A 22,461-nucleotide genomic window follows, 5' to 3' on the forward strand; every position below is an offset into this window, starting at 1 on the left:
TGCTGCAGCCACACCACCAGTGCCTGAGCCACAAGGCTTTATCTCAGGCGACATGTCACTTTTGCTAGGCCAGTGTCAAGCTTTCCCATTACAAAATATTTCCATTTCTTTATTTGTCTGCACTAGTAGACAAATTTGTCATACAGTGTGCTGTCCAAGGAACTTGAGATAATGACAGTAACTGAGAGAGGTAATGGGCAAAAACTCAGACTGGGTACTGCTAGGGAATTCAATAATTATGGGCAGCTCAGTAATTGTGGGGATCCCTTTGTTGTTCCAAAATGGCAAAGTGGCAAGGGAGGAGTTTTGTTGTGTGAGTATATTGTCCCTTTTTGCTGGTGTTGAGATGATGTGGCTTTACTGTAGGTGTGGATTTTTTTTGGCTGATGTAAATAAGTGCATGATGAAGAAATATTTTAATGACAATTCAGCTCTCTAAGACCTATGACTAATCTACAAAAGGGGACATTGACTATTTAATTTCATCAGTTTGAAGGGACTTTGGATGATATTAGCTTACTCTTTGGAAAAACATATAGCACTATATACTCTGAGCTAACATAAAGTAACATAACAAAGGAAATGGGAAGCTGGCATTGAAATCTATGAATTTATACCCATATACAGGCTGTGGAGAGGGCAGTCAGGGTGATATACTTCCCCTTTAGAAGCTCAATCCAAAATTTAAGCTCCCTCAGCACATGAAAAGTTTGTAAAAGAAAACTTTGTACAGTTGCCCTTTACTCTTTTTCGCCGTTCACTTGGGGTGGTAAGGTTTTAAGGGGAGTACTGTGCAGATGCGTCTGTGCTGGCGGGAATACTGCGCTTCACACACTGCTTTGTAAAGGAGTGGCTGCTCAGGGTCTGCACATAGTGATCAAATAGCTGACAGCTGCTCCTGTTTTTCTTTTTTATTCAGGGATCCAGCATGAGATTTGGATTGTGAATACTGAGCTATTATTGTTGGCTCACAAATGTTGAGCTGCTGGTATTGATTTTCTGAAAAGCTGTTTAGAGCAGAAACAAAAATAAAAAATAACGTCAAGAATGATGAGGCTTCACAAATAGCCAATAAAAGAATCCACAAAAATCTTAGTAAACTCTTGGGCTATTCAACCTTGACACTGTCCTTTCCAATCTGAATCCAATCTTCTCCTCATGTTTTGAGAAGCCAACCGCATTTGTTTCTACCCTCACAATGCTCCACTGGCTCAATGAATCCCTCTGAGCTACAGTTTGCACTTCTAAGCTTTCACACTCTACACAGTCACCCTGGGAAAGCTGAGAAAGAAATGGGCAGTGAAGGACCTGGAGTCCTGGATAAAAGTCCTGTTCATCAGAAGGAATTTTTTCTGAAGTCAATGGGAGCTCACAGCATGGGGTGGCTGTCCAGCTAGACCCCTCATCAGGCCTCATATGGACCTCCCAAGCATACATGCTGTCCTTTTGTAAACTTTAGGATTTACAGTATTTGATTTACCCATGAATACATGAAAAAAAACCCCACAGTAATTTTTATTATAAACTTTATTATGTTACTAAATTTTAAAAAATACAAAGAGCAGTTGATGATCACAGTGGTTTAAAAAAAGCAATTTAATTTTTACTGTGAGATGATATTCCTCAACTGTATCCAAAACTGGCATATAATCATTCCATAACTCTCAAAATAAAAAATTAATTATCCAGAATTAAATGCTCCATATGTAAGCTTTCCATAATGGAAGTCCCTGAAGAAAACTGACCCTCACTATCTGAATATTTCATTATTTCTGACACAAGGGACTTAAAACCACTACTTTTGTTTAAACCAGAATAATTAGTCTCATTTTATTTTATTACATCAACATAAAACTAGAGTAATGCAGCTATAAATTAGGTCAAATATTGCTAGAACTACTGACTAAGATAAAAAATTTAAATGGGCAATATAATGTTCTTAAGGGACAGATGGTAACAGCACTGACTACATGGGACAATGTCTTACCCTACCAGCAGTTCCATTAAACTTACTGGGGAGTAAGTTATAGCATAAAATACAGTTATAGCATAAAATTCTGCACACAGTTTACCAGTGTCTGTCTGTGCTCTCTAAGATGGGATATTACAAAAATACACATCAGAGACAGAAAAAATTCATGTGCTTTGAAATGTAACAAAAACATTGAGATAACTGAAACAATAAGATCTCTTCAAGCTCCAATAACCCATATTGCTTCAACCATTGTTGCCTTTGCCTGTGATTTCATTTCCTCCCAGGTGCATACAAATCAGCAGTGTAAATCTATTCAAAGAGTCTCCGAAGAAAGGACTTTTTCGCTGATGTTGATAACTTCATGGTTTTCTTTTTGCGCAATGGTTTCATGGGTGGCTTTTTCAGACACACCACCTTTTGGGGAGTTTGTAGCCCTTTATTAAGGTCAATGTGCTTGTTGCAGAAATACTTGACATTTGCTTCTGAAAGACGTAGAAGCACGGTCTCTGAGAGATCCATACACTGTGCATGGACCCAGTGGCCAGCCCCACTGGAGCACAGGATCATTGCAGGCTTGTTGAGTTCTGTCGAATAGAAAGGGACCCAGGTGTTGATGTCAATATTGCAACTGGCACAGCAGGTGATCCAGTAGCCTGTTTCTGACTCATCTTCTTCATCATCTTCATTGTAAGTATCAGCATCGTCAGCATCAAAGCTATTGGCTTCAGCACTAAAACAAAACTCCTCCGAATCTTCAAATGGAGTGGAGTCTCCAGGGTCTTCACTGGATGTCTGACTGCAAGTTTGTGTTATCAGTTCTTCTTCCTTGTCCTCTTCTGCTCCTTTGCATCTCAAAATGTAAAAGTAGTTTGCATCTGGGATTATTTGTTTGTTGGCCCCTGGAATGCCTAGCAAAACAGACCCTTTACCCATATCACAGCCAAACCACATTCTGCAGTGTTTAATATCTGGTGTCCACTCTGGGCCCACACTTTCAACAATCTCTATCTTATTATCTTCCAGAACTATGGTGTTACACGCCAGCCGTTTCTGGTTGTCTGAGAGGTAGCCACCGACAAGGACAAACTCAGTGTCACTGATCTGGGTCACTATAGCACTTGACACTGATATCCCCCCTGGCAGGATGGTGCAGGTCACAGCCGGGCTGCCCAGGGGCAGATCAACTTTTAGCTTGTACAAGCTGGGGGGCCTGGTGTTATTTTGAAGTGAGTGGCCTCCCAAGATGTAGATTGTATCATCTTTGGCAATTGAAACGTGGAAAGAAAGTCCATCTTGAAGCTCAGGAAGCATGTATGATGTACAGCATCCAAACTCAAAATCAATGAGAAACACAGATGGCAAACAGTCGACTACACTGTTCCATGTTTCAGTGGTTCTCTGTGCAAGAGGAGTATACGACCTCCCTCCAAACAGAACACTCATGCTTTTTCCCCGGCTGTGAACTATGTTAATTGTATGCCCATATCTAGCTTCAGGCACATCTCCACCCAGGTCTTTCTCAATGCATTGGAATGTCATTTTCTTGCTAGTTTTGCTTACCAAACTGATAAAGTAAATCTTATCAGAAAGGTCATTGTTAGGTGTTTTACCACCATGGATGATGTACTGGTACTCATCAGCCCTTGCATCGCTTCTGAGCATGCAAAGAGCAGGGTAGCGGAGAGGGGGAAGGTAACACGAGTCTTTGGAGAAGAAGACAGGTTTCATTTTGAGCTCATTCTGCTTTATATCGAGAAGGAAAACACCAGTGGGGCAGGATCTCTTTGGCCATCCTTTCTGACCAAAAAAGAAAACATGCCCATCAAAATTCAGGAGAGAGAAGCCTGGCTGAATCAAGGATGAGTTACTGACAGTGGATACCATCTGCAGGGACATTCTGTCTGTTGACTGGGCCATACCGTGGCTGAGAAAAAAAAAAAACAAAACAAACAGATCAAATGAATTCTATCACAATTATTGTGATTAGATCCTATTAACACAATTTGAATAAATCCTATGGAAGTTGTGCTGCAGTTCACTTCTGAAACCCACACAGACATGCTTTTCTGCGTCTCAAGACGTGAGTCAAGCACGAGGTGTGCATCATTTCCGCGGTATTTTGGGGATTTTGTGCACACCATAGGCCGCTGGGCCCGCACACGGCGCTGCGCTGCGGCGGCTTCCCGGGGCGGGCGCGGCCGCTCCCATGGGTCGCGGGCCCGCGGGCTGCTGGGGCCGGTAGTTCCCGCTGGGTGCCTGGCCCGGCCCGGCCAGGCCGCCGCTTCCTTGTCCCGGCCGTGGGGAATCGGGACCCGCGGGCTCAGCGAGCCGGCGGCGGTGAGTGCGGCCGCGGGGCCGGGCCGGTCTGCTGCCGGCGGGGCTCGGCCCGGGCACGCCCGGGGCGGAGGGAGCGGCGCCGGAGATGCCGCAAGCCGGGATTTCCTGCCCGTTGTCGCCCCGAGGCGGCCGGGGATGCCAGGCTGGAGCCTCCCGGCTGCTGCACGCCCGGGGCCCCGAGTGCGGGAGCCTTGTCCGGCGGGGCTCGGGCCCGCCCGGGGCGGCAGGAGGCTCCGGGCCGGGAGCCTGCCCCAGGGCCCCGCAGGCAGCGGGCTGGAGGAGCGGCGTGCACGGAAACCGGGGATTGTGCGTTTTGTTTACAAGGAAAACGTCAGGATTTGTTGATTGCATTAGAGGGGGGAGGTGCCCGCTGTCTGTGCAGCCATGCAGGGCTGGCTGGGGCGGCAGGGCCCGAGGTGAATCTCAGCTTGTGCTGAGCAGCCCCGTCGGGGTCTCGGGCTTGCGGGTGCCGCTGGGGCTCCGGGGGGCGCATCCTCTGCCTTTCATCTGTGCGCTTTGCTCAGGCTTTCATGAGTAGGTTTCAATGGGTGTCTCTTGCTCTCATAAACTTGTTTGTTTAGACTGAAGGAGTTTATGTAATCAGCCTGGATATTGATTGCGAAAGAGCTTTGGAGAGCACAGACACTAGGAAGGGAAATAACTGGCTGATTCATTGGCAGTGTCCTTTTGTGGCAGCAGACTGATGCTCTTTAGTAAATGTTCAAGTTCTCTGTCCCAGCCTTTGCCAAATCCCCAGAATTTAAAGGTGTGAACGAAATCTAAGAAAAAAATAACTAAATCCTACATTTAAATATGTAATTCCTCTTTTTTTTGGAAAGTTTTAGGTTTTGTATTTTCCTTGCTGCTTTTCATTTTTCTGTGACACCAAAACCAAGACACATAGGGTTTCTTTTTTAAGGAAGGATTGGTATCTTCTAGTTATGTGTCGTCAAAACCTGGGGGGATCTGAACAACGTTGTGTTTGCTGTAAAAAGATGGGAAATGATGATGCTGACTGCATCAATTGCCATATTGTACCATACTGCTGCACTGCCTGCCTGCAGACTGGTATGGGAACTGTTGTGCTAAAATAGGGATCTGCCATGGAATGTTTTTCAAAGGTGAGGTGTTTTCAGGCCAGAGCACACAGACAGGGTAGACATAGCCATTACTGAGTCTGTTTTGAAAAACAATCCGTGGAATGGCTGGCTTACCTTGTGGAATCATCCAAAGATCATGGTTGAGTTCTGTTCACTGTATAGCCTAATGCCTCTGCCCTGAAGGTGCTAGTTTTTCTACATTTAGATTTCTTTTTAGAAGTACTACACTGTGGGTGAAGTTCGGTTATAAGTTAATTAAATTAGTGAACCCTTTTCCGAGCATGTTGGTATACACAGCAGGTTGTGTCCTTATTATGCATGAAGAAAGACTTATGAATTTATTTACCTTCAGGTGATATGCTAAACAGGAATCTGCTGCTTGTTTCTTACAAGCATTCAAAAATGGCATCATCGGAGGAGCTTGCACTAAGCTAGACTTACTTGATTAGATGTCATTTGTCTCTTCTTTTGTATTGTCTGGTTACCTAGCTTTGGTTTTACAGGATCTTTAGAAAAGTAAAATGTCTTCCATACTGAAGATGCCATAAGAAAATTTCTGTTTTACATGAGAAAATTAGACTTTATCTTCTACCTCTCCTGTTCTATATTTGACTGCTGGTTTATATTTGAAGTCTAACGGGAGTATTAAAAGTGGCAAACAATTTAATTGACATATTGTTACGCATCTTACATTTTTACATATACTTAAAGAATCTCCAAGTAGGGCAATTATTAGTGTCTACAATGTCACAAACTATTTCCCAGATATTGAGCAGTACTCACGTCTGAAGAGCTCTCTATCTGAAGAGTCTGCAGATACAGAGTGGAGAAAAGATCAGTGAAAATTATTTGATTGATAGACATACAGAACATACTGGTTAAGAGACTTAAACACATTTCCTTGTTGTCTCTTAATATTTCTTGAACTTTATATAAGCAAACAGTTCAGTATGTAATGGAAGGAATGTTTATCTGAGATTATTGGACAGAAGTAGCTCTTAGGCACTGGCTGGAATTGCTTTAGCTTTCCATGTATTTTCCTGCTAATTACAGTGTGTCAATACAGTGTGGTTGCTCTCTGGCTATGCTGACCTCCAACTCTAACCTTCCAATACCACTGATTCCTCTGGGCCATGGCTCTACTAACCCTGAACAGCTTTGGGGAACCCAAAAGATCTAACCTTATAAACAAAGAGTTTAAAGTGCCTTTTTGTGGCTTTATGCTCAAAACTGAAGTTGGATTAGCATTACAGCTGATGCAGAGATAAACAGACAAATGCCTTTGTTGTGGTGCAACACAGGATACCGGGAGAGAGACACTACAAGGAGTAAAGACAAATAAGAAAGAAGGGGGAGTTACATAAACAATTGCCAGTTATGATGACTTGAGTCATGCTTCATCATATTTGGTGTTTTTATAGAAGGTTAAGCTTGTAAGGATTATACAAATAAATGAGAATCTCAGCATTACTTTTATAAGCCCCCTATCTGGGAAGCAGTAGACACCTGAGCTAGAAACTAAGCAAACAGAAAGAAAAAAACTAATATTCTCCCTGTTTATTTTAAAATCAAACAGTATTTTGAGCAGGTTTTTCAGATAAGAGTTGTTTATGTGGCAAGAAGAGATTATAAGGAATTCAGATTTTGATGGATGCATTGGGAGATACATTTATAGAAGGATCAGATGAAGACAGGAGGTGTTTTTTAAAAACAGTAGCTAATGTAATTTGAAATGTGCTTACTATGGAAATAGATGGACATAGTTACGATTTTGGGTGATGTACCATTTCAGAAACCCTATGAGGTGCTCACAGAGAAGTACAGGATGAACATCTTTTAAAGGTAAGGGGTAGTGTGAGTGACCTAAACAGCAGCTAACATTTCATATACCTTTGGATAGTCTTCCTTGTCTTCAGGCTTTTCCTATGGAAGCAAGTCTGCCATTGTTCTGTGTCCTAGATCCTAGTAAATCTAGGCTTCATGAAATGTCACTAGATGACAGTGTTTAGGCACTGAGTCACTCACAGGCTGTGTTTATTAGTTACTGTCCTCTTTGACCCTATGTAGAAATGGTTTGTTCACCTATGTGCTTTGCCTGTTACCTGTTAGTTAGGCAACAAAAACATTCTAATCAGGAGAACAATGACTAATCAGTGCTGCTGTTTAGTGTGACATCTCATATTTTCAGCATTGAAAGTATTATTTATAGTAATTTCACAGTAATTTGAATGCTGCAAAATAATGAATGACTAATGAGTTGATCTTATGAACTGTAGCAAACACAAAGAACCTTTTTTCATTTATACAAAAATAAGATATTTGAGCTGTACTGATTGGACACTGAGAGAATGAAATGCAGGATATAATGGAGTCTTAGCTGGTAAACACCCATTGCTGACCGTTAATTAGTTTGCAGTTATTTTGATGAGAACATAGATACCTAGTATAGGATTAAATTGATTTTGCAGTATTGTGGGTTTTTTTCCTTTGATAGATCTGTTTTTTCATTTCCAAAATGAAAAAACGTCCCCCTGAAAAGCAAGTGCTGTTTCCAAATTGTTCACAATCAAAATCATATCCAGACACACACAGAGGTTTGAAGTCCTCCATAAAGAAGCTTAAGGAAGGAAATTTTTTACACAGTATTTCTCAAAACATTTTCTAAGTGTATCAACCAAGTTTGCTTTGGGCAAAGCAGTAATTCAGACGTACCTGGCTGACAGCAGTTTTTTGCGTCCTCCGTAATCTTTCTGTGTAATTGGGATTCAAATGTGAGCAATGTGAGGAATCTTCTGTGACAGCCCAGGGGGCTTGTGGCATGGAGAGACAGCCTGATGGAGGGGATTCTATCTGCTTAATTTGCAGATGTGCTCCTGAGAACTCGATCTACTGTGGCTAACTGGCTGTGACTGGTTTGTTTCCTTTCCTCTCTTCTCTTCAGATGGCACAACAAGAAACCCACCAGTCTCCAGAAGCTTTAACTCTTTGCTGTGGAAGAAGCTCAGAGTGACAGCAGGTGCCTTTTAGGTTGTAAATATCGGCAGCATATGCTTCTTTATGGTTGAGTTTTTTTACACTGTTACACCTGTCAACCTTGTGATCATCTTCAGAATTTTTTAATGCTACTTTAAAATGTAATTTAAAATAAATGTTGAGTTGAAAAATAATTTCAATAGGTAGTAAAAGAAAACAACTCTTGCTGGTTGGCATACTACTTTCCCCAGGAGCGCTCTGCTGCAAGCAGGCAATGACATTGAAACAGAGCAAAGGAAATGACAAATGCATGCAGTGCACTGAGTGAAGGCTGACTAAAAAGTCCAACTCAAAGTCCACTGAAGTAATTAGAAATGTCTTTTTTTCTCCTTTGGTGGCCTTCTGATCAGACCTTGAAAGACCAATAAAACTTTGCACCCTTCTGTGGCATTTTTCATCAGTTTCACAGTGCTTTTCTCCAACACCAAATAAATAATGAGATGCTGGGAAGTCCACTGGGAACATATCCTTTAACAGCTAGCAGTGCTGGGGCACAGAGGATAAGCCACTTGCATAACACAGCACAACAAATAAACAGAAAAACCTGGAAAACAATTTACTCTTCATAGCTCCCTGCTTTTGTTTTCCTGGCCCTACTTCACCCACTCCTGAGTTACAACATCTGCTGCACAGTATTTTAGAAATATCTCAACTCCCATTTGAAACTGCTGTGAGAATAGAAATAGAAGGAACTTGAAATGGAATTTGATTAGTACAGCAAAGCAAACACACCAAATGTTTGCGAAAATTGTCTTGAGACACTGAATAACTGTAATGCAGATAGGATGTGGTGATGTTTTTCATCTGAAGTAGGAGTGCTAAGGCAGTGCTAAGGCACTGTGCCCTGTAGCATCCATATGGGCCTTTTCTTCTGAAACAAAGATGAAAGGAAATTGTAGTGCAGAGTTGAATGCTGAAGAACTTTCCCCAAAGTTGAGGGCTTTCAGATCACATTTGTTTGTATTTTCAGTAGGGCCTAGATGATACTCAACAGCTTTTTATCTAAGTGTTTGATATATTTTGACCCTTGTTTGGGTCTGTGGCCAGAGATCTAACAGCAAAAAAACCCCAAAACCCAACAAATACTTAAGGGAAAAATCTAGCCCCCAGTTGTGTCACTTTAATATTTTACATTAATTTTAGACTTTTTCTACCAGTTGACATGCTTTATCTTTAGAAATTCTTTTTCCAGTTACTGTGGTTGAGAAGATGGAGAAATTAAATTTTTTTGGTAACAACAGCATGTTCATTTTTGGATGAGGACATGGTCTGTCCATGCTGGTCTCTAACTGTCAGTGACAAAGTGCTTTGGAGAAGCTGCAGCAAATAGCTTCAGATTAATGTATCTACATGGTAGGCAAATTATGTTGAAAACTGTCCTGGTCATAGCAAGAAGACTTCCATCCAGAATTTAACTGGCAGACAACCCATGTGAAAAGGAATAAATAGACTTTTCCTTCACAATTTCTATTTTAATAACATAGACAGAGCTAGTATGTTTTCAGCAGATTGCTCACTGTTATGAAAATGCTTTATTTCACTTGATTTTCTTCTTCTACAATTAATTTCTTAAAATAATACGTTGTTTGTGTCTTCTTCATCCCAAATAATTCCAAATTGCATTGATATATTTCCAGGCTTTTCAGCATATTTTCTGCCAGTAAAACACAGTCATCTCTGAGCTGAAATGTAGCTGGCTTCCTGTGGGTTGCAGTAATGCACTCCAGCTCAGCAGGGAAAGGGAAGGCTGCCTTACTCATTTGTGTAGGGTTTGCCAGCCAGAATGCAAATGTGCTGGATACTTAGCCAGGACCCACAGGCTGAAACCTGTAAAAAAGGGCACAGGGAGTCCAGCATCCTACAGTCTTCAATTTTCTGTCTCATCTAAAACTGACAGTAAACAGTATTTAACTTGTGAGGGAGAAGGCTTTATTTGGAGGGCTTATCTGAAATATCTGATTGAATCCAGCTGTGCTTTGACTGTCAGATCCTGGACAATCACATTCCAGGGGGCAGTGGCTGCTGCAGTTTGGATGAAGCGTTACCTTTGCCATGGGCTTCCAGGTTTTCTTTAAAGGGAGCAGTACTCTTGAAGCCATTGGAAATTCTTAAAAAAAATTCTGCTCAGGTATGTGACTGGCATAATAGCACTGAAATCCAAAAGGATCAATATGCTTGCTTGCAATTAAAGCCCATGGATATATCCTTTAAATGCTCATATGAGCTGGGCATGAGAGGCACATGTTTTTGTCCATCTAGAGGTCAGCGCTCAGGCTCAGTAATGTACTCAGGCAAGCAGATGCAGCTCCCATCCCCACAAATTGCTGATGCATTAAGTGTGTGCCCTTAAGGCCTCCTGCTGAAGGCAATGGCAAACATCCAGTTGATTTTAACAGGATTATCTGTGTAGATCACATTGAATTGAGAGATGGAAGGAACTTCATCTGAAAGTTTTTGACCTTTGTAACTTTTAGTTTTTTTCTCCAGCTGGGTTGACCCGCACCTGCTTGTGGCCAGAACTTGGTGCCTCTGTGTTTGCTCCTGGAGCTCTGCCTCCCCACAGGTGGTGGTAGCAGGGAGGAGGAGGGAGAAAAGTAGGGCAGGACAGTAGAGCAGGGAGGGCTTTCTTCTGCAAGTGTAGATTTGCAGATGTCTAGACAAGAAGGAGGCAGTTTTCTGCCTGCAGGAAAATGGGTAACTGCTTGACTCAAAATGTTTTATGTCTTTCTCGAGCAGGAATTCCCAGAATCACACCTTTCACCTGGCCTACTTTTAAAGCACCATCCTGGGATGTTAAGGCAGCAACCACGGTGCATAGCTAACAACAAGCATTTGTTAAGGACAGGCTTGAGTTCCAGCTTTGCCTGCCTCTTTGTACCGTGGGGGCTGATGATCTGCACTGCAGGCTCCAGCTCGGCGTGGTGGGTGTAGGAGTGCCCTGCTGGCATCTGCTTTTGCAGCATGGAGGAGGCACAGCTTTCTGGGCCATTTGTGAGGGTGTTTCTGATGAGGCTGTGCTTTCAGGGTTGCATAAGCAACTATGACAGGCTGCCAAAGGGGCAATCCTGCATCCTTCCCTTGCTCACACTGTCCCCTCATATAGGCAATCATGATCGTACAGCTGAAAGGCAGATTGGAAAATATATCTTTAAAACAGAATATTATATGCATTTGCTCTGTTTACTCTCAGGTTTTGTGTTGGTGGTTTATTTTGTCTGCCCAAGAGATGGACTGGAGAGGTAGACCATAAGGTGAAGAGGAAGTGGAGATGGTGGCCTTTTTGGGAGCAGCCAGAACCTAGATAGACTTAAATTGATTCTGAGTGCACTTGTCTGCTAAAATCTCATTCTTTTTGCAATGCTGCTACCTCACTATTCATTGCTGCAACAATTTTGTTAAAAGTGTAGTTACTGTGATAGCTCTGTAGGGAAAAAAGATGGGGCATTGTCCAGTGGCAACAGAGTATAAGATTTAAAAATAGTGTATTTATGTTCAATCTGATTTTTGCAGCCATAATTATAAAATCCTGATAACAGGTGTACCTAGTGGATATTTTTCCTGAAACTATGGGTGAACTATTAAAAATACCATTTATTAATCAGCCTTTTTTAAAAATTGAGAATGACTTCTAGGAGGGCAGATCCGTAGTGTGAAAACCTGACTTGAACCTATGCCAGAAGTGCTAGTGAAGTTGGTTTTTTTCCCCCTGAAAAATTAAATTACATAAGATTTTATTGTGTTTGTAGAGACAATTAGCTTTACTGCTCTTCCCTTAAAAAAATTCATAATCTTGATTTTTCTTTCATTGCCTCTATTGTATTTTAAACAAACAAAAACCACTTAAAAATGCAACATAAACCAGCAAGTTTATATTCCACCATATTTGGTGTTGTTTAATAGAATTAATAACTGTATAATTGAAATCATGCTAATACTCACTTGACCTTCCTCTTTGATTCAATGCAGAGATTTCTGATTTGTCTTAAACTGCTTGGAAGAAGACTGTGTTTTGAGAAATATAATTGATTTTGCACAATCTGCTGATGATCAGCAAGGCTTAATGAGTGATCGCCTCAAGAAACCTCATTAAAGTCATTTGGATGGATGAGCAGGAATGAAATGCAAAAAGAAGAAAGCATAGTTGCTGCTTGAATGCATCACTTACTGATATTTGATTCTAAAAGTATCCAAAGCCAGCACAAGGAAAGGATCAGATACCCTTGCTTTACTTTCCTTGACACTTCCAAGTTAGTTTGATTCCTTTGGGGAAAAAAGAAGATAAGTTTTTGATTTTAGTAGTATCTATTCTTTACCAGAACAATGCAGTAGTTTCATTCCTTGAAGTGTCATTGTATCAACTTTTTAAATTGTGGAGGATTCCAATCCATTACTGTGTATTTTTTGTTTTTTCAGGATAGTTTAAAGAAGCCATTGCCTTGAGGCTGTGAATTGGGTGTTTGCTGAAGCCTTTTAATTGTGTAGAATCTACTGGTTAGCTCCTTAGCAAAGGTGAGAGTCTTCTGGTCAGCCTGGTTTCAGCTGTTCACCTCACAAAACTTTTCTGTGGCTGACACAGTGTGGTAGTCATTTAAGAGAGACTCTGGAATAAAGTAGGTGGGAAGGAGCAGAAAACAAAGTGGAATGAAAATGAAAAAAATACCAAAGCCTTGATGGGTTGAGATAAATTTTTGAACACCCTTCTTGTACCATCCATCCTAAGCACGTGTTCAGTTTCAGGGATGGTACATATTCCCCACAAACCATCATCGGCACTTGCTTTTATTTAGGGCCGTGCTACAGCGCCAGGCAGTTCTGGAAAATGATTGCAAACAGGGAACAGGTAGTTCTGGCTGCCAGTCTCTCCTCTGTTGTCTGGGAAAGTGGCTGTTTTTCTGACAGAACCTAGGCTTTCATTAGGACCTGGCTGGTTTTTCCTCTCTGTGAGGAGATGATTCTGTAGACCTCAATAATGGCTGTGCAAGGGAATATCTGAAGTGCAGTTTCCCATGTTCTGTAGGAAGTAGAAGCTGCACAGCAGAATAAGAATTGAAATACATGATTTTTGGTACCACCTGGTCTGGATGCTGAATCTCAGGCTGGTGGTCTGGTGGCTGTAGAGCATGGCTTTCACAGAGAAAGCTGTCATGCAGATGGTTAAGGATATGATTATGCCCCCAAAATGCATATTAATTTTCTAGTTTCCTAGAGCATTTTAGAGTGAATTAATGTAAGCTTGGCTGGCAGCCCTCCACTAACTTGTTTTTAAATCATTTAAATTCCTGGTGACTCATTTTTTTAATCTGTTATTGGGAATAGTACTTGTTTTCTCTTCCTTATGGGACTGTTTTTAAGTTTATTTTGTTAGTGTTTGTAAGGGAGCTGGAGATCCTAGACACCAGACTTAAAAGAAGAACAAAGTTATTAACTTTTTATTGATTAGATATATACATTTTTTCTTTTACAATAGCCTTACAAATCACAGCACTATTTCAGGTAATGATTTTAATAACCATAATGAGGAATAGAAGGCGCTGCTTACCTCTCAAAGCCTTGTAATAGACATAAACAACTCTGAGAGTCTGCTGAGTTATATTCTGCTTTGTTAGTCCACAGAGAGATTAATAATGGTTGGATTTTGTAAAATATTAGAAAACTTAAACTTTAGGTCATGTGGGTGTGTGTGTATTTTGATATCTTCAGAACATTAGTCTTCCTTGGAAGCAGGCAGTGCAACAAAATTAGAGCTTTATGTTAGAAGTCATGCTTTATTTTCTTTCTGGTCTCCAAACAATTACTTTTCAATCTTATTTAACTTCAGTATCAGGTTGGCAGCCTTTCCTTAGTACTGTTGAAGTTTTGCTGAAGAATTAAGCTTTCATTCCCAAAATCCACCTCTTAGTGTTGTGGTAAATCAGGAGAGGAGACAGAGGAGCACATGCAAATCAAGCATTTTGTGTATAATGCGCTCCTGCATCTTGATCAGTTTGTGTGCAAACTGATTCTATTAGTGTGGACCTATGTGTATGAAAAATAAGTAATATGGGTGAGTGCTTAGCGTCATGCAGCTGTTAAAATGCATTTACACAGATTTTATGAGTTAGGAGCAAGGTTAACTTCAACATGCTTCACCGAGGGCAGTTCAGGACCCGCAGAGTCTGGTTAAGTGATGAAGGTGGGCTGCAAAGTTGTTGCTGTGTGACTGGAGAGTGGAGCTCCCTTCCTTCAGTTCTCAGCATTTGTTCCATTCTCAAGAGTAATCCTCATATTCCTGCATGGCTGTCTGGCTCCAGCATGCTCTCCCTGTCCTGTGTCCTGCCTCAGCATACACACACACACACACACACACACACACACACACACAAATGTGTGTCATTGGGATTTAACATGTGGTCCAAAATCTGAGTTTGTGGCTTTGATGGTTCAGTGAGCAGTGCACCTGAAGGTGATGGATTCAGTCCAAAATTTCAATGTACAGCTGTGTCCTGGCTGTTAAATACAACATGCTGGTGAGGGATGTCACTGTTTCTGCAAAGAAGGCAGGGTTTGAAAGACTGAACAACTTAAGGGAGTGAACAACACCAAGAGAAGCTGGCTCTTCTGTGGCCCATATTACCCAAGGTCATAAATTTCAAGCATAAATGATCACAGTTTCTCCTTTTGTACTTAAAATTTCTATGTCCATGTGAATTTTGGGAGAAATGCTGAGTAAAGTTCCACTGACAAGATAGAACTACACAAGGAGAGAAGAAAAAGTATACTTGCTAGTGCCCATCTATGTGAACTAGGGACTTTTCTGTTGATTTGTTTTCTGCCTGCACGTATATATAGCTCTTTTCTTTCTATTGCAGGAGCAGCCTACAAAACCAGATATACCTATTCGACTCTCAAGGTGTGCATGATCATGGGAGAACAACTGTTAAAGAACAGCATCCTTGATCAATTTATTAATAGCCATGAGCAGTCATATGAGGAGTTTCTAAATACATTCACATATCTTTTGAAAGGTATGTAATTTCGCAAATCTCCTGTTAGATACCACAGACAGAAGGAAAGATAAAAAAATAAGCAGTGGTATTTAGTGTCGTCGTGTTACTCACCTGCTTTGTGACTTTAGGCAAATCCTTGTGATGCTTTTGTTTTTCCACTCAGCAGTGGGAACCCTAAGGACAACTTTCTACAGATTGTTTCCCAGGCTGCTGTGTCTCTACAGGTGGTTAGCCATTTATGCTTGCTTTGTGGAGGAGTGGGGAACATGCACTGTTTGGAAGGATAGATGTTTCCTTAGTACATCTTGCATTGTTTTACTTGAGAAGTCTCCATAAAAGAAGAGCCTGAGGAAAGTACTTAATAGTGTGAGATGGTGATTTGGGTACTTTTACAGCTTTACTGACACTGGATGACTGTGCTGTGCCTGTGTGTGTGCCTTCTAAAGAGTGATTGCATTCTGTGATGAAACAATTACCTGGAGGGATGTGGATATTGTCTAAATTGATTTCAGCAAGGCTTTCAACACTGTCCTTCACAAGAGCCTTGTAGGCAAACTCAGGAATTGTGAGCTGGATTAATGGACAGTAGGGTGGGTTGAGAACTGTCTGAGTGGCAGATCCCTGCGGGTCATGATCAGCAGCACAGGGTCTGGTTGGGGCCCTGTCACTGGTGGTGTCCCCCAGGGTTCAATACTGGGCCCAGTCTGGTTTACCTAATTCATCAGTGACTTGGAGGAAGGGGCAGAGGCCTCCTCAGCAAGTTCCTGCAGACACAAAGCCAGGAGGAGTGGCCCATACACCAGAGAGCTGTGCAACCCTTCAGAAGGGCCTGGATGGGCTGGAGAGATGGGCAGAGAGGGACCTTCTGAAACTAAACAAAGGCAGGTGCAGGTCCTGCTCCTGGGGAGGAACAACCAGCTGCAGCAGCACAGGCTGGGGCTGAGCTCTTGGAAAGCAGCTCTTGGAGAAGGACCTGGGGGTCCTGGTGGAACACAAGCTGTCCATGGCCAGCAGTGGCCAAGAAGGCCAATGGGATCCTGGGGTGCATTTGGAGCAGCATTGCCAGCAGGCTGAGGGAAATGATCCTGCCCCTCTGCTCAGCCCTGGTGAGGCACATCTGGAGTGCTGTGTCCAGTTCTGGGCTCCTCAGGACAAGAGAGATTTGGAGCTCCTGGAGCAGGTCCGGCAGGGCTACAGAGATTATTAAGGAGCTGGAGCATCTCACTTATGAGGAAAGGCTGAGGCAGTCTGGCCTGTTCAGCCTCGAGAAGAGATGAATGAGAGGGGACCTTATCAATGTCTGTAGGTGTGTGACAGGAGGATGTCAGAGGATGGAGCCAGGCCTTTCTCAGTGGTGCCAAGCAATAGGAAAAGAGGCAGTGGGCAGAAACTGATGCACAGGAGTTCCACCTGAACATGAGAAAGAACATCTTTGCTGTACAGGTGACCAAGCACTGGAAGAGATTGCCCAGAGAGGGTGTGGAGTCTCCCTCAGTAGACATTCTCAAGATCTCTCTGGATACAATCCTGTGCAAGGTGCTCTGGGATGACCCTGCTTAAGCAGGGAGGTTGGACCAGGTGACCCACTGTAGTCACTTCCAACCTGGCCCATCCTGTGCCAAGCTAACAGGTAACTTGGATGAAGGTACAGCAGGACATCAGGTAATGATTAGGCTGAAAGGATCTCATGCTCTGCAGATGAAATAAAAAGTGGAGCTTAACCTTGATCTGAGCATTGCTGAGTTACAGAATTCCAATTCTGTAGCTCGGGTTCACATTTTTAACCATGTTCAGACAGGTGCCATAAAAATACGTGCAAGCTACATATTACTCACAATTCTCTTTACCACTGCTTTGCACTAGAAGTGATGTCCTCATACTATTGCAGAAGCACTGTATATTTCAATTACAGCATGTGGCATGCCCCATTGATTGGTACTCAGAAGTCTGTCCTGTCCTTATCCTTCAGGCAGAACTAAGTGTCAGTCACAAGCATTGAGCAGGAAACCAGTGGGGGAGCTGAAGCTGCCACAGGAATAATCTTGTGGCAACTTTCTGTCTCTTCTGCCTATAAAATATAGAAGAGAAAGGAGACACTGGGGGATGAGATAAGAGGATTGAAAGTCCGGTTCTGGTCTTCTTATGTATGATTGATACACTGGGGATAGCTCCTATCATAGAAGCATGCTGCGTATCATGATGCTACTTGCAAAAAGCCTCAGCCTGTATTTCAGTCACTTTCACTGTCACTGTAGGCATTTGCCACTAAAATAATATAAAAGGTAGAGCTTTACCTGAATCAAATGCTTAGAAATGCAGGTTCTTACGATGGTATGAACTGAACAGCTCAACTTGTTTTGCCCCCACTTTCAATTTCCTTTAAAGGTACCCAGCCTGCTGGTTTGCATTATAAACTAGTGACCTGCAAAGATTCTACTTAAAGCATAAAACATACATTGTCATCTGATAGATTTTTGTCTGTCATAACATTGGAAACAGAAAACACACAAAACTAATTGAATCCCATTGATTTCACAGAGTAACATATTTACAGAAGGTGATTTTCACTTGTGAATGAATTTATCCTAGGTGTGCAGTTGGCATTGCAAGGATATTTTCAGCTGAAGTTTCTGTGTTATTCTTGAAAGCATCTCATAAGAATCTGATACTCTAGTGTTTTTAAAATTTTTATTCATACGTTAAATTTACACACAGTGAGGCTGTAGAGCATATACCTTGAGTAGAAGGATCCAAACATCCTTGGCTGTTCTAGCCTAGCTAAAAAGAACCTTTTCAGGCTATAAATGGCCTGGAGTCACTCCCTGTGGACACATTAGGACCTTCTGCTTAGAGTATAGTTTCATTCTTATGAATGTGGGAAACAGGATTAATGAACTTTTACATTCTTGACTTCAATTTGGCTTTTTGAGCATTGCTTATATCCTAATCAAGAAAATCACATTTTTAGAATGTTGTCTTTTTATTGTATCTGAATATGTGATATTACCTTTGACTACTTCTCTTCTTCCTTCTGCTATTTGGAAAGATAATCTCGTAGTTCACATAGAACAAGATCTGGAGTCAAAATAAGTCTTTCTAAATAATGTGTAATTGGTTTCATGATGTGTGTTTGGTTTAACTAGCACAGAGATATGTTATAACTTACCTGGACCATAAAACTACATCTTTGATATGGAATTTTAATCTTCCCGATTTAAGTATTCCTAAAAATCTCAGTGGTTCTGTTTTTTAAAATGTGTTTGATGCAGTGAGAATATGAGCGTTCATAGACTAACTGGCAAGTAAATCCTACAGTAAGACTATTTATTCACATCTACAAATGTGAATAAAATTCAGACTCTACAAATCTGATGGAAAATGAATAAACATATGTGAATATATTTTTAAAACCCTGACCTCAGCATATAAAACATACTGCTCCAACAGAACATGACCTATATAGGTTAAATAAAGAAAATTTTAAAATTATAGGAGTACTTCCTTCATAAGTAGATTTTTTAAAAACTTTTTTTATTGATTCTGTAATGGATGGGCATTTGAGGGCTAGGTCAAGATTCTAGTTAAGCCTCTTTATTTTTCCTGTTTAGAGCATCCAAAGTGTGCTTTTTGTCATAGGGATAATATTAAGAAGATGAATATATGGGCAAAAGGACGGGTGAACCCATGGGAATGTAATTTAGTAAATTAGAGCATGAGTCCAGGAAAATGAAATCTTTCATACTCGCTGTAAAGCTTTGCAGTTGAAGGAGCCTCAGAAGAGATGAATTTACAAAGGAGTGGAGATTTCTGCAGATGTGGTCAATGAGTGGTGTATACAAAACTACACAATTTCTAGAAAAACTTTGGACAAAATCTCATGGAAATCCATCCAACTCTGCTTTTGAAAAAATTGCCACAGAGGACAAAAGCCTCTTTCAAATCTTAGGGAGTGTTTGAAATCTGGTGCAGAGCTATGATGCTCAAAATCAGAAGGCAGCATCTGCTCATATTTTAAAACTCAGAGGAAGAATGGAAAATTCACTGGAACATTAAATATCTCACTTGACCTTGTACAAAAAATACAGAAAAAAACCCCAAATGGTCCAAGCTTCAAAGTTGTAATATAGATTTTAAATTACTCCTCTCCCACTTCTAAAAATACAGGATTGGGGGTCATTCAGCTGGATAGGAAAATGCTGCCATGAACAAAATTCTTACCCAAATCCAAGTTAAGATTTGCATTTTTTCTATGGTTCTGGACATTTGACCACTAGGATTAAATTAATTCCATTCCTGCTGATAATTTTGCTCCCACTGCCCAGCAGTGTGTTGAAGTCCAGAGAACTTGATTAGACCCATCTAAGCAAGCCACAGCTTGGATTGAAACTTCTTAGCCCTGGTGCTGTTGTTTTGATGCTTCTGTGCTGAACAAACTGTCAAGTGGAGGAAGTTTGGAAGTTACTGATCACTTCTGTGCTTACAGGTGGCATGCCAGGGCCATATTCTGTGTTATGCTCAGATTAACTTAATTCCCCAGTGAAAGCTGGGCAAGATATTCAGTTCACAGTCCATTTGACTGTAGCTGTCTACTTCCTTTTTACATTAACTACATATAGGAAAAACAACAACTTTAAACTTCCCATATAAGTGTCAGTGGGGGCACTTTACAAATGTCAGTCTTCACAGCAGAAAGCATAGCAGAGAACTATATGAGAAGTGACAGTGAATGCACTTTTATTTTAAAAATGGACCAGTAGGACAATGCTAACCCCAAGAGAAATTTCAACCTAGGAGTAGATTTGCCAATAAAAGCAACTAGACAGTTCAGTAAAACGAATTAAATTAATCTGTCATCCCCAGGGAACTTAAACAGGGCATGAAATAGGGAAACAGCGTCAATTCAGAGCTTTTTATTGATGTGTTGTGCTGGATCATTTGATAGAATTGGCTGGGAGACAAAATTTGCAGTTTTCTATTGATCATAAATTCAGTAGCTATCTCTGTGTAGCCTTTATTCAATATAGTATAAAATCAAATACCATACAGAGCCCCTAAATGTAGAAAAAATACCAGACATAGAAATGCAAATGTAATAGATTATTTTTGAAATAATAATAACTGATCTGTTTTATGGATATTTGTTGGCCTGGTATTTGCTCTGCAAGATACTTCATCTCAATTGTACAGATAGAAAAAATAGGCCGAAAGAAGGGAGATGACTTGTACATTTGCACAATAGCTCAGTGGCAGCACCAGATAAGTACAGGGGCACTCAGATCCTGGAAACTTGAACAGCTCTTGAACAGTAGTGTTTCCCTAATAGCAATTCTTTGTTTTCTGTGATGCCTTTATTACTAAAGAATTTCTGAATTTCTAAAAATTAAAAAAAAAATCATTCTCTTTCATAACTGAGATTTTTTAGAACATAGAAAGGGAAGTATTTAGTAATTTTGCTGTTGATACTTTGGTAGAGGTTCTATCCTGTAGTGGCATATTGGCAGTGATTGAATTCTGGTAATATGAAAAGCAGTAACACAGAGTGAATTCTGCTGTACCTCATCACCTTGTCTAGAAAGGCATCAAAGTGCACTAAATGCAGCTGTTGGCTTAGTTTCATGTATTACAGTGAGCTGAGAAAGCCCACGTGGAAACATGTGGAAATGACACAAAGCAAATAATGTCAGAGATCAGAGCTGTGTATGAGTAACTCAACAGGACAATCAGAAGTCGAGTGACCTCACTTCCAATTTAGTGCTGAACTCTTTGTAGAATTGGGTACTTTTCAGTGTTCAGTAGAAAATTAAATAGAAGTGCCTAATTTCAAGAAAGCAGGCTTTTGCCTTAAAAAAATAAATCAGGCCTTTTAGGGATGCCTTATTGTTGTGATAATAATATCCAAATATCAGCATTTTCAAAACTCTTGGGTCTTCTGACATTTTATTTTGTTCCCACCTGCTGTCATCTTTTTTTATACTATTTGTTAAGAAATGAATACTTTGTGTGAAAATGTCAGATCCTTTAATTATATACAATTTGCTTGTTTCTTTCAGCGCTTACCTATTCACCTATTAGTGCTGAATTCTTCTAGGATGCAAGCACACTGAAAGACTTCAAGATTGATCCTGCCTTGATTTATTAGTACATCACATTCTTTTAAAAGTACATTCTTTAAAAGTACATCACTGTTCTTTTAAAGTGCTCCCAACATATGTATTTAATGTAGTTTCCTTGTGCTGAGGAGATCTTTAAACATATTTGCAGTTTCTTTGACTGTAAAAAAAAAACAAAACAAAACCAAAAAACCCAAGTATTTAAGAAATAGGTTCAAAGTATGGCTTAGTATAACCCAAACTCAGAAAGAAGTCTGGAGTTCTTGTACATCTGTTGAAAGAAATAGGATTTTGCTTATACAAGGTACTGAAATGCTGTAGGGCACATTTGCCTTGTTATTTAACTGACAGCATTAGTATTCAAATGGAGAAGGTATCCAGCAACAACATTGCTGAGCTGTGAAAGAATCATATGAATTTTTAAATGATCAGATGGGGTAAATGAGGAATAAACAGGAAATACTGCCCTTTTTCTAACACAGACTATCAAAAGCACAACAGAGACATATATATTGATACAGATAAACACTACATAAAATCAGAACACATATGTTCCATTAAGTACAAAGGAAGAGATACTGATACAATAAAAAACCAGCTAAATTTTTGAAAATTAGGAGCTCATTTGGTTTTAGAGAAGTGTTGCTGTACATTAAGCTAGAGCAGGTCAGTGAGAGCAGCTGAAAATATACTTGATAGCAGCAGTCATTCATCTGTCCCCTAAAGGAACACATAAAAAAGTCCTTTCCTGACTTACTTTTAAACATACTACATTAAGTATCCAAAAATGGCAGTCAAAAGTAACTATCAGGACTTAAGAGTTTACCCTTTTAGGTTAGAGTTAGTCCCACTGAAATTACTTGTCCCAGTCCACGGAATAGGTATTATCCTAGCTCAGGAAATAATACAGTGGAATTTCC

The 22,461-nt window shown here is 40.7% G+C and overlaps 2 protein-coding genes across 14 annotated transcripts in view; one reads left to right on the forward strand and one right to left on the reverse strand.

The window, feature by feature from the left end:
• Positions 1–2,284: 2,284 nt before the first annotated feature.
• On the reverse strand, positions 2,285–3,892 carry RAG2 (recombination activating 2). Its single transcript, XM_030950123.1, has one exon. It carries the CDS (start codon positions 3,890–3,892, stop codon positions 2,285–2,287), a length of 1,608 nt encoding a protein of 535 aa, XP_030805983.1.
• Positions 3,893–4,142: 250 nt separating this feature from the next.
• C5H11orf74 (chromosome 5 C11orf74 homolog) overlaps positions 4,143–22,461 on the forward strand; it is a 39,819-nt gene continuing 21,500 nt past the window's right edge. The window contains exons 1-5 of one of the 13 annotated variants that reach the window (XM_030950453.1): positions 4,143–4,312; positions 7,205–7,254; positions 8,354–8,428; positions 12,859–12,954; positions 15,294–15,449. In XM_030950453.1, the coding sequence (XP_030806313.1) occupies positions 15,341–15,449 (109 nt within the window). In that variant the 5' untranslated portion in view covers positions 4,143–4,312; positions 7,205–7,254; positions 8,354–8,428; positions 12,859–12,954; positions 15,294–15,340. Of the gene's footprint in view, positions 4,313–4,484; positions 4,619–7,204; positions 7,255–8,277; positions 8,440–12,858; positions 12,955–15,293; positions 15,450–22,461 lie in introns of those variants that run through there. The other 12 variants (XM_030950454.1, XM_030950456.1, XM_030950457.1 and 9 more) reach the window with 12 other exon arrangements.

Source organism: Camarhynchus parvulus, chromosome 5, assembly GCF_901933205.1.
Source record: "Camarhynchus parvulus chromosome 5, STF_HiC, whole genome shotgun sequence".
Classification (NCBI taxonomy): Eukaryota; Metazoa; Chordata; class Aves; order Passeriformes; family Thraupidae; genus Camarhynchus; species Camarhynchus parvulus.